At 35.7% G+C, this 12,046-nt stretch overlaps 1 protein-coding gene across 11 annotated transcripts in view; it reads right to left on the bottom strand.

Annotated features, from left to right (window-relative positions):
- Positions 1-12,046, bottom strand: part of usp54 (ubiquitin specific peptidase 54) — a 74,730-nt gene that overhangs the window by 16,789 nt on the left and 45,895 nt on the right. For all 11 annotated transcript variants that reach the window (XM_031906119.1, XM_004915929.4, XM_031906117.1 and 8 more), the window contains 11 exons: positions 8,092-8,226; positions 5,927-6,040; positions 5,753-5,835; positions 5,294-5,399; positions 4,586-4,732; positions 3,839-3,988; positions 3,483-3,651; positions 3,220-3,390; positions 2,740-2,871; positions 2,216-2,599; positions 1,607-1,838 (listed from right to left, as the gene is read on the bottom strand). In XM_031906119.1, the coding sequence (XP_031761979.1) occupies positions 1,607-1,838; positions 2,216-2,599; positions 2,740-2,871; positions 3,220-3,390; positions 3,483-3,651; positions 3,839-3,988; positions 4,586-4,732; positions 5,294-5,399; positions 5,753-5,835; positions 5,927-6,040; positions 8,092-8,226 (1,823 nt within the window). The remainder of the gene's footprint in view (positions 1-1,606; positions 1,839-2,215; positions 2,600-2,739; positions 2,872-3,219; positions 3,391-3,482; positions 3,652-3,838; positions 3,989-4,585; positions 4,733-5,293; positions 5,400-5,752; positions 5,836-5,926; positions 6,041-8,091; positions 8,227-12,046) is intronic.

Below are 12,046 nucleotides of genomic sequence, written 5' to 3'. Positions count from 1 at the left end.
ATGCACACTATATTCTTTGTGAACCACAATCTGTTATTGCCACAAAAACTGAATGCATGTGCAAATATTATTAGATGGAACATTGCAATAGGGGTGCACAGATATGTTACATGGGGCCTTCTTTGAGTGCTTATCATGTTCTACTGCTGCAAGTGTTATTCTGCCTTATAAATTACACATCATTACAAGAAAAGCATTTTAAGTAAGGAAACTATTGTTTACTTTGTATGCAAAGTCCTAGGAAGATAAAAACCTATTAACTCCTAACATTTTTGTTTTCATAAAATATTCTAGTTAGTTAACCCGCTGGGTCGGGCTGCAGATCCCAGACCAAGTTTACTCTTTGTGAGGATCAATCAATGTAACCAGGGTTTTACTATCAGCAAGACCAGGGAAATGAATCCTCAAGAACAGTATTGGAAGTATAGAGACCCTCTCCTCATTTGTATGCAAAGCAGAAGGAATCCTGGGAAGAAAACCCAGTTTTACTCCTTAATTTTTAATTTTAATAATGTTGTATTCAAATGACACCGCCCATTTGTCAAGTAATTATTTATAGAATCCAAAAAGGACACAACCACAAGAGTGATTGAATGAAGCTCTTTGTGGACTATGCTGGGCTTCTCTAGTTGTACTAGAACTAGTAGTCATCAGCATAAAATCTACTGGTAAACTGCAGTATAACTCATGGGCACCCCTGATTTAGTATTTCTAATACATAAACAAGAGTGTTTAGCCAACATCAAAATTTCCAGTCCTAACAGAGTAATTAGGATCAAACATGTTATCAATTAACAAACAAAGTTTAACTGGAAGAATATTGGGTCAAGGCAAAATTAGAAGCACTGGCTGGTAACAGAAAATTAAAGCGTCCTAAAACATTTACATATAATCTTCACTGCACATTTGAAAACCGCAATGATAAACACAGAAGAATCCATAAATGCTTTAGAATTAAAACCAGGACTTCTGCTTAAAAGATTTTTACATCTATAGGATAGAAATATTAGTATACAAGGACAAATAAATACTATTCAGTTTTGGTGTTACTGGTCTTTTAACAGCTATGATGATAAGGGGAACCACTCAAGTTTGTCATTACTACACACCTGCCTTTTGTTTTTTTTACCATGTTATCCAGCAACTTTAGAGCTAAGTGTACAAAAAAAACCTCTGGCTGCCCACACATATATATTTATGAATGTGCATTTTCTAGTGCAAGGACAAAAACAGCTACTGGCATTATCTTCCTTTTTCTCATCTAAATCTCATCCTCTATAATTACGCCTACATTCTTGACGTGAACTATATTATCATTTTAGACTAAACAGAATGATGTGTTTAAAATGATCTGTGTAGGATATGCTTTTTTCTCAAATGTCTTTTCTTTCACATAGCTGCTCACAAAAAAGCAGCCTCTGCAAAACCAACAAAAATGCTCATTAATTAGCCAACTTAAAGGTCAAGATGTCTGCGTGATATCCAGTGTTACTGTTATGATGTTATTTTAAAATAAAAGTGTTAACTATTACATGACTTATATCAGCACTTGAGTAATAGGCTATGAAATAAAAATAATCAAACAAAAATATGAACAGATGTTTACCTAAATGCACTACAGTTCTCTGATATTGGCAAGTCCATGCTGATTGGGCTATTGCTGTTCCGCTCACTGCTTTCATACCCAGACTCCATTCTCTGGATAAGACGAGGCTGCTGGTGGTCAAGAAAGTGTGGGGCACCCCTCCCAATGCCCCAACTTCTGTATTTAAACTGATGCTTGTCTTTTGATTCAGAGTTGGCTATTTCTCGGAATTCATTAGTGGCCATTTCTTTTCCTTAATGTTTAAAAAGAAAGGGAAAGAAGCAACATAATCAGACACTTAACTTTCAATGAAAGACCTTTCCACAGCTAGGTGACTAGTTAACCTCTAAACAAGTGCCAAGCTAAAAAACAAGAAACTGCAGATGAAAAAAAAATAAAAATCCTAGTCAAAGCAAAATTCTTCAATTAGTATACAAGTTGTGACTACTATATAAAAATGTATTTATTAACAATGCTCATACTTCTTTATAAACATAAATATAAAGAAGCAGCATTCTAAAGCTACAACAAAAAAAGTATACACTGATCAGATGCAGTGGGGTCACTTAAAAAACATAACAAAGCTCTGTATTAACAGGAATGATTTAAAAGCCTAGAACATCAGCTTACCTGAATCTTCTGAAAAAGGACTAAGTGGACTGTATGCAGCATTTTTCCTCTTTTCTGACCTGAAGACACTGTCTACATTTAATGGCTCACGAGTAGGCCGCCAGGTTGGGCGATACCTGTTTGAGAAGCCAGACTTTGTTTCATTGTTGCTGTTGTCTATATCCCAGTCCCGCAGTCTCATTGACAAGTTTGTAGGTGGCTTGATTTCTGACTGATCGAGGTTACTCCCCACATGGTGAAAGCCTTGAGAAGAAGTCTGTGATGCTTGGGATGGTCTGTTATGTATAATATTGCTAACAGTAGCTTTAAAATCCCTCAGCCTGCTAGAACTGCTGGACAGTTTCAAGCCTGTTCTGGGTGCTTGCTTCTCCTTTAGTGTCTCACCTATTTGAAAAAAAGTGCCACAGTTGTATCATCCAAAGTATAAGAAAGAATCTGTGATAAAACCGAAACATGGGTAATATATTCAATACTAATGGGAGTAAAATATTCTCACAAAAATATATAAATCCAACAGGACTAACCCTCGCTGTGATAGCCAGAAGACTGTGACTCATCTCCTTTTCTCCGAGGGCGGCTGGAACTTCGTTTTCGGTCTGTAAAGGGTCCTTTTCTTGAAAAGTGGCGTTGGCTGCACTCGCTATCTGTCAAGTGTCCTTAACAGAGTAATATAAAAAATCACCAGATGATTCTCAGAGATTGCAGCTTGTACTCAGAATTACTAGCCAGATACTAGACAAATACATGTTTTTAATGTTTTCCTGCAAACATTGATATGATTAATAACTACTCTGTAGTAAACAGAGAAAGCTTTAAATATACATATATTTATTTAATGCAGGACCAAAGTATTAGAGCAAATGGCCCAGGTTCAAGTAAACAAAATTGACAACAATCACAGTACTCAATTTAGGGAATCTTCTAATATCACACCACAGTGAACTACATGTCTCCTTATGGTCAATGATTTAAGTACACTCTATCCAGTATTTAGAAAGCTGTACCTGTGTCTCTGCTGCTTTGAGATGCTGCATCATTTTCCAGATTGTAGATGACTGTGCCTTGTGATTCAGAGGAGAAGTAGCTCACCACTGACTCATGGTGAGAATGCTTATAATGGTAACTGTCAGTAGAAGAATCTGTTCTGGTGTCACTGGAGATGGATGGTTCCCTGCCTATGAAGACGTTAACAAGCTCAAGGAAATACAAACAAATGCAGTTTACAGTAATAAATAAAGAAATATATGACCATAAAAAAGTTAATTACCAGAATCTTCACTGTCATAGCATGTTCTAGTGTACTGACGTAGATCCATCTGAGACAGGACATCAGGCACTGTTACTGGTGTACCCCTGGGATCAGCATACAGCAGCAGCAATGGTTGATAATGACCCTTTATACACTTTGTAACAACATCTTTCCATTTTGGACCAATCTATTAAAAAAAAAAAAAAGTTCAAGTTTTAAACATCCTCAAAACAGATATTTGTTAGATCTTGCAAGTTAATTTTTACAGAAAAGTAGCCCCTTGTAGAGTAATGTCTTAAAGACTAACTTGCAGATGTGATATTCTCTAGCAAAAAATATAGAAAATCAGAACTGCAATGTAAAATGATTCTTACCTCTTTAACATGAGCATCATCAAAATACATCCACTTGCGTATTTTGGTTTGAAAAAAGAAAGTAGAGTAATGTTTGCCATAGTAACAAATCATCCCTACTAAATAGAGCTCAGAATGTTTTCCTCGGTCATCGGTTACCCTGTAAAATAACTGAAAAGAGACAGAGGTGATTCTTGATTGAACTTGTTCAAAACATCAAAGTTCAGGATGCAGTGATGTAGTTAATAACCTTTGATATTTCTGAAAGTATGAAAAAATCATATCCAACATGTTTTTATTAGTTTTCAATGTCTGAAACCCACTTATTGTACAGCGCTGTGGAATATGTTGGCGCTTTATAAATAAATGTTAATAATAATAACTTAGGATCAGTAACCCATAGCAACCAATAAGCAGATAGAATACACTGGTCACCTGTTTAAAAGCAAACATCTTATTGGTTGCTCTTGGTTACTGCTCCTGGGCAAACTTATTGCTTTTTATTACATAAGGGGGAAAGAACTTAATCTTACGTCAGAATCTTAGAAGTTGCGTAGTTTAAAACAGCTGAAGGACCACAGGTCCACAAGTCATTGTGTGTCACTAGCATTGTCAGACAAAGTTGAAGGAAGGTGAAGAGAGTGGTTTTGGTCACTTTTCAACTGATTAAATATGCTGGTTGAAAAATGTGTGCAATAGTCCCAAAGGTATTTAATTTGATACATCTACAGCTCAGCTATAGGTTGGTCACCATCATAGTGAACTCACATCACCAAGCTTCAGGCAGGTTCCAAGACTGTGAATAACATCTTCGGCTAGATCTGAGTGATCTGAGTCCCACACCAGCCCAATGGTGATAATCTGAGGGGCATTCATTAGCACTCGCCGAATTCGGATTTTTTCACCACAATTACTCTGAAAATTCAACAGAATACATTTATTGTGAAATTAAAAACATCACATTTTAATCTTAATGTGGGATCATTTAAGATGATACAGATTACATTTTTAGAAAACTTTACCAAAAACTCCATTTTATCTAGTTTCAGATTAAAGGGGTTGTTTAAATTAACTTTTAGTATGACATACATTTTGAAGTTATTTAGCTCTTTGTTCAGCAGCACTCCATTTTGGAATTTCAGCAGCTATCTAGGGTCCTGTTTACCTTAGCAACCAGGCAGTGGCTTGAAAGGGAGACTGGAATATGAATTGGAGAGTGACTGAATGGAAAGATAAGGAATAAAAAGCAACAATAATATTGTAAGCTCCCAGAGCAATAGTTTTTTTGGCTGCCAGGGTTAGTGACTCACATTTAAAGGCTAAAGATGTAGACAGAAACAAATAATTTCCAAAATTACAAAAAATGAAGACCAATTGTTCAGTTGTTATGAACAGGACATTCTAGAACATGCTAAAAGTTAACTTAAGGGTGAACCACCCATTTAAGTGTTTCCATGGATCTAGAAGGTAACATACCGGGCAGTTTCTCAAGTCTCCCATTGTACTGGCTTTTTGCAGCAGTTCCCCAAACATATCAGGGGTGGGTTTTTCTTTTCTCTCCAGCATAAAGATTGCCTGATTGCTGTTTTAAAAAGTAAGGAAAAACATGTTACAATGACTGCATTCTTATTAACTGTTATTTAGGTAATCCAGTTTGAGAGGGAATGTTACAGTAAATATTATGCTGTAGGTATCGAATATTCATACAGGACCCTACATTAAAAAGTTCAGAATTAAACCTTTTATCCTTTTGGGGAAAAAAAAAAATCACAGTATTTCACAGAGAATTGAATTGAGAAAGAAATATCTACACACATGTGCTTGTGAATGCAACAATAACTTCTGTTGAGATGTGACCATCTTAGATACAGAATATTACACATTTTCTAACACAAGTATTTGTTTGTATTTATGTAATAACAGAACCAAATTTACCAGAGTGCAGTAGTAGATATATAATGCACCATCTGTATAAAAGGCAGGGGGTCAGAAGTGGCACCACAGCTTGTACAAACACACTGCAACAGAAAGTAACAGGAATGGTTTGAGATATATAGAAAATAATAGCGTTTGGGTTTTCTCCTAGCTAAGCACAAAACTAGAATTTACCTGCTCAAACAAGGTCATAGCAAACTTCTGGTGGGAGATGCAATGCTGGGCAGTACAGATATCTTCTTTGGACTCATCTGCGATGTGGATGTGAAGGCGAATTAATAAGTTTTCCTGCCAAAAAAACAATTGCATCCAGTTTCTTAAATATGCTTTTTGTTATCTTGTATCACAATTATATCAATAATTACAGGGATCAGCAAAAAACACAAGACTATACCCAAATAGCAAGTGCCACATATGCTTCCTAGGTTCTCACTCTAATAAAAAGTTATTGGGAGTGATGGCTTTTTATTTATACTTTCCCTAATGAAGTGGATGAAGTTTTTACATAATTATATATATATATATATATATATATAAGACTTAATTAAATCATAGCACTGTATGTATAGCTATGTATGAAAAAATAAGTGCATTGAAACCTTGTTTAACTTATTTTCCACCCATAATTATAAATGTGAATAGGGACCAAAAAACACTCACTACTAGATCTCCTACAACCCAAGAAGAAGAGGTATATCACAACATATGAGAAAACAAATACCAAGGGGCTTTTTAAAACAATTTAATTACTGGTGCAATTATGGCATATGGGAGACATAGCAAGTACTGCTGCTATTTTAGAACAGACACAATCATTACAGCATCTTTGGGTCTTTGGTCTTTAAAGCAAACCTTATGGCTGATGCCTGTGCTTCTATACTCCCTGTGTCTCCATAGTATTTCCATCCACCCCTTCCCTAACATGCTCTCTGCATCTGTGACTCTATGGTCTGTTGCCTACTTAAGCCTCCCAATATACACTTCTCTTACTCTGCTCCCTGTAATCATGTACACTTAAAGGAACAGTAACACTAAAAAATAAAAGAGCTTTAAAGTAATAAAAATATAATGCACTGTTGCCCTGCACTGGTAAAACTGGTGTGTTTGCTACAGTAACACTACTATAATTTATATAATAAGCTGCTGTGTAGCCACGGGGGCAGCCATTCAAGCTGGAAAAAAGGAGAAAAGGCACAGGTTACATAGCAGATAACAGATAAGTTCTGTAGAATACAATAGTGTTTTATCTTTTATCTGCTATGTGCCTGTGCCTTTTCTCCTTTGAATGGCTGCCTCCATGGCTACATAGCAGCTTATTTATATAAATTATAGTAGACTTTCTGAAATAAACACACAACTTTTACCAGTGCAGGGCAGCAGCACATTATATTTTAGTTACGTTTATACACTTTCATTTTTTGGTGTTACTGTTCCTTTAAAGGACAAAGCAGCCCCACTGAAAAGTAAATGAGAATGAAGGAACAGCAATAGAGGGAAGGAGACAGAGTGAATAGAACAAAAAAGGGGGAAGAAAGAAACGTAAACAGAAATGCAAGGAAAAAAAAAAAGAACATTTTATAAAAATTAGAAAGGAAAAATCAAAATAGGAAAAAATTACACAGCTCCTACACAGTGTCTCTGATACGCCCATTTTCCCATTAGTGCTAGAAACTTTATAAAGGCTAACAGTACATAACACATCACATATGGGTCACTGAAAATGTACTAGCAGGTAACACTTACTGGTCCACAGCGGTCAGAATAAACTCAAATATCTTGTTATAGTTGTACAGACCACATTTTAGACCTGTTATTGCACTGGCTCCCAAATGTATTTTTGAGAAGAGCTAAACATTCTATTTTTACACCACTGGTTGCCAACATTGATTGTGCAAATATAAACAAACATTCTGTTGTTTACACAGATGTCTACGAACATTACTGACTATGTATAACTGTTTTAGAACTGTTGACTATTATTTAGACAAAATAGAGAGGGGAGTGTTTAAGAATACTGTGAATTAGGAAAACCACATTTGAGCCTTGATGCAGATTATCTTTGCAGAGGCACCTCATCCGACCTTTTGCTCTATAAGCTAACCATGAATTTCCTGAAGAGTTGCATGGGGCCTAATCACATCATTACTCATCATTACATCAAGATTTAATGGGCCTTAGTCTTCAGCATATTTCAAAATGCATGCCAATACAATTCCATGTGTCAATGGTACAATCCTCAAACCCTTTCTTTTTTATTCAGTGTAACAGGATTTCAAATGTTTGTGGTGTTTATTTGAAAATAAATGTGGTCAAAACAATAAATGACAGTCAGTACTTACAAAGCATTCTGCTGCATCATCCATGATGCCCAACTGGAACCGCTGCTCATCCTGAAATGTTTTAGCAAGAGCACAACGAAGAGTATCTGATGGTAACACCTTCTCACTGCTACACTGAAACTGGTTGAAGATTCCCTGAAGAATGAAAAAGAGAGAATTAAAAACATCAGGAACTCTCTCAAACAAGCTGGATAAAAAGTTTCTTTAAGATAAATAGGCGAATAATCACAAGGCAACATTTATTATTTATATTATATATATATATATATATATTTATTTATATATATATAATATGCGTGTCACTATATATTTAGCAAGTACACCTAAATAGAGCAGTTGCTGGCAGTCAAAAAAAGTATCTTACAAAATGTGGTGGTCCTCTTATCTTCCTTCTGCTTAAAAGCGAGCAACAATACCTTCACTTTCAGTGAAAACTTTGAGGTTGATTCTTAAGAAGTATACATTTTACATGTCAGGTGTTTATATAGAAGGATATTGGCCAGTCTGGCACACCTTACTGTTCCCTAAAGCTGGCCATACACGTGGCGATCTCACGATGTTTCGTACGACCGTCGGTCGCACGAAACATCGTCAGATCCGCCACACACCATTCAGGGCTGAATCGGCAGGTAAGGAGGTAGAAACAATAGGATTTCTACCTCCTTCTGCCGATTCAGCTCTGAAGGGAGAATTTTGGTCAGGCGCCTTCTATGGCGCCCGATCAAAATTTTCTAACCTGGCCGATCGGCGAGTCGACCGATATCAGCAGCTTCCTGCGATATCGGTCGGCTCGCTGACATGCCATACACGCACCGATTATCGTACGAAACGAGGTTTCGTACGATAATATCGGTGCGTGTATGGCCACCTTAAGAGACCACACAGGTCAAACATACCAAAAGCCAGCCGAGACTACAGTTCATTGTCTAACCGTCTGAATTTAATTTTTTTTGTCCATGTTTATGTGGAATCTCTCTATATTCTCAGATTTCCTAGAAATGTAATGGTAGGTTAGATGACCCCAACAAGGATCACTCTACTATAATATTTACTGAGACAGGACCTGAAGTAAAAAAATGGGCATTCTCTGCAAAGCTTTGTGTTGATACATTTTTTCTTTCTCCATTATTTATGTTTTTCTAAACCTAGTTAGACTGACCTTGCTGTACCTACTAAGTGCCAGCACTTAGTGACAAACTAAAAAATGTTTATAGGATAGTTAAACAGCTAACCCAAAATCCAACTGGCTAATTAGCCTTCAATTTGGCCATACAGACGCTTGGTCATATTGCAGTGATTCAACGGATTAACCTTTGGGCAGGTCCAGCAGATTCCTAAGAAGAAGTAATAAGCGCAATAGTCTTCTAGGTCATCCATGCCCTATACATATATAGATCTAGGCCACCTATCCCAGCCAACTTTTCTGTTGTAGCCAAATACAGCAGACTGCTGCTACCTGCCTCACCAGATATTCATATTCCCAAAAGAAGTATCAAAAAAAGTTATTGGAGTAATTTGCCTTAATTGCCCTTATAATGGTACAATGTCTTTGTGGTGAAGTTTAATGGAACAAAAAGACCCTAAAGAACCACTGAGTATATGGAAGGGCAATGGAGACAAAAGATTGGGAACTTCTAAAAAAAAAATCCCAGAAACAGTCCTATTGTTTGTGTAGAATTGTGCGTATGGTGCATTGGATATAGTTTAATATTATGTGAGCTTTAAATGCCAGTTTCCGCTGCTCTAAGGAATACTAGTTAGGATATCTTACTTTCATGGTTATTTTCTTTTCTAAAAAGAAAGGCTTGACAAAAATAATTTTTGGCACACCTTTTTCTTTTTAGAAAGAATTGTTGTGTACATGTATACATGTCACTGTTTTCTAAAAAGAAAAAGGCATGAAAAAAATAGATTATTTTTGTCATACCGTTTCTTTTTGAAAAGGAAAATTAACTTTTTGTCTTTGTGACACTGTAAAAAACATTGCTAAGGCAAAATAAACTGGGCCGTACTCAGTCTTTATTTATTTTATGACAGCATGTGAAATGATACACACTAGATCTGTTTTAAGAACATATAGACATTATAATTATAATTAAGTGCCTCCAGTGCCATTTGTTCTATTTCAACAGGTGGGAGGAGTATAAAAATGCAATGACTAACAACTGTTTCTACAAGAACAAATGATGGAAGAAATGTGTGTGATACATTAATACATATAAGAGTTGTGTGCATACATGTTTTTTATTATATATTAAACCACCATATAAAATAAGCACTCTCTAAGTAATAAACCTGTATTCACGCAAAGAATTATATCCATCCAATAAAAGTAAAAAAAAACAATTGCAAAAAATGTGATGGTGATCATCCTGTACAACACATTACTTATAGGCTTAAATCTTAGAACAGTCTTTTTAATCTAAAACAATGCTCAGTGCTAAAGTAACAGGGTAGAATTGGTGGAAAATCCAGATGCTGAACCATATAAAATAATGTAAATGTCTCAAATGGGCAAAAACAGAATAGTTTAAAGGTCTGGGGCTGCATTTGATTCTATTAGAAGAGGTAGTGATGGTTCAGTGTAAGAGACACAGAGGATAAACACTGGTCAAATTTTCCCATGGGCAGTAACCCATAGAAACCAATGTTTTGTTTTGTTTTTTTAGCCACTTGCAGGTTGAACAATAGCAAACTTTTTATTGGTTGCTATGAGTTATTAGCTGCTATAAATTAGCCCTTTGCCCACAAAATACCACTTAAAATGCATCTCTCAGCTAAGATACACATATAGCCTAAATGCTTAAATTCTAGTAATCAAAGCTAAAACAGTTCCGTCCCCAAAGAGGCTCAGATAAATCAATAAATTAGTTTAATATTGCATGATAAAATATAGATAGATAAAGCAGAATTTTGTTGTCATCTCTATGCTCTCAATAGCATACAGTGACAACATTTTAAACAGCTTTAATTGTTAATATTTTCATTGGCACTGCTAGCATTAAAAGAAGCATAGCAGTCTTGTTCCATAAGAATATCGAATATAATCAAAGATATCCTGGGAATTTCTTTTAATATTATTGTACTTGCTTATTTTAGGTTTGGTTTGTTCTAGTTGAAGGAAGACAAAATGAAGTGTTATTTCAGGCAACCTCATTAAAAAGTTATGAAGCATCTCATCTTTCTATAATGAATAGCATTCCATACAATAATTGCATGTTTAAACACTGAGATGTATTCACCACTTAGGAATTCAGGCAGGGTACTTCACACTATGGGGCAGATGAAATGCTATTTAGGGGCATATTTATCAAAATGTGAGATTAGACCTCACCACAATTCACCAACCTTCGATTTGTACTGAGAAAAAATGTGATATTTGGGAGAGAATTAACAATTAGCATTAATCCTCTGACAATGCTGCCCTTAACTTAAAAAAATATTACAGGTATGGGATGCTTAATCCGAAAACCCATTATCCAGAAAGTTCTGAATTACGGAAAGGCCATCTCCCATAGATTCCATTATAAGCGAATAATGCTAATTTTAAAATATGATTTCCTTTTTCTCTGTAATTATAAAAACAGTGCCTTGTAGTTTATCCCAAGTATAATTAATCCTTATTGGAGGCAAAACAAGCCTACTGAGTTTATTTTATATTTGAATGATTTTTAGCAGACTTAAGTTATGGAGATCCAAATTATGGAAAGATCCCTTATCCGGAAAATCCCAGGTCCCGAGCATTCTGGATAACAGGTCCCATACCTGTATATGTAAATATTTTTACATTTAAACATTTTTACATTGAAATATTTACTATTTGCCCACAAAAATTTGATAGGATATGGACCCCCTGGTTGGATGCCAACCCTATGCTAAACCTGCCCGAAACACATCCTAGCTAGTAAGCCCCAAAGCAAACCCCCCTCCCCCCTTTTTAAAAAAAGGGTAATCG

This window comes from Xenopus tropicalis, chromosome 7 (assembly GCF_000004195.4).
Source record: "Xenopus tropicalis strain Nigerian chromosome 7, UCB_Xtro_10.0, whole genome shotgun sequence".
Taxonomy (NCBI): Eukaryota; Metazoa; Chordata; class Amphibia; order Anura; family Pipidae; genus Xenopus; species Xenopus tropicalis.
The sequence above is the reverse complement of the archived record's forward strand: the minus strand, read 5'-3'. Positions and strand labels throughout refer to the sequence as shown.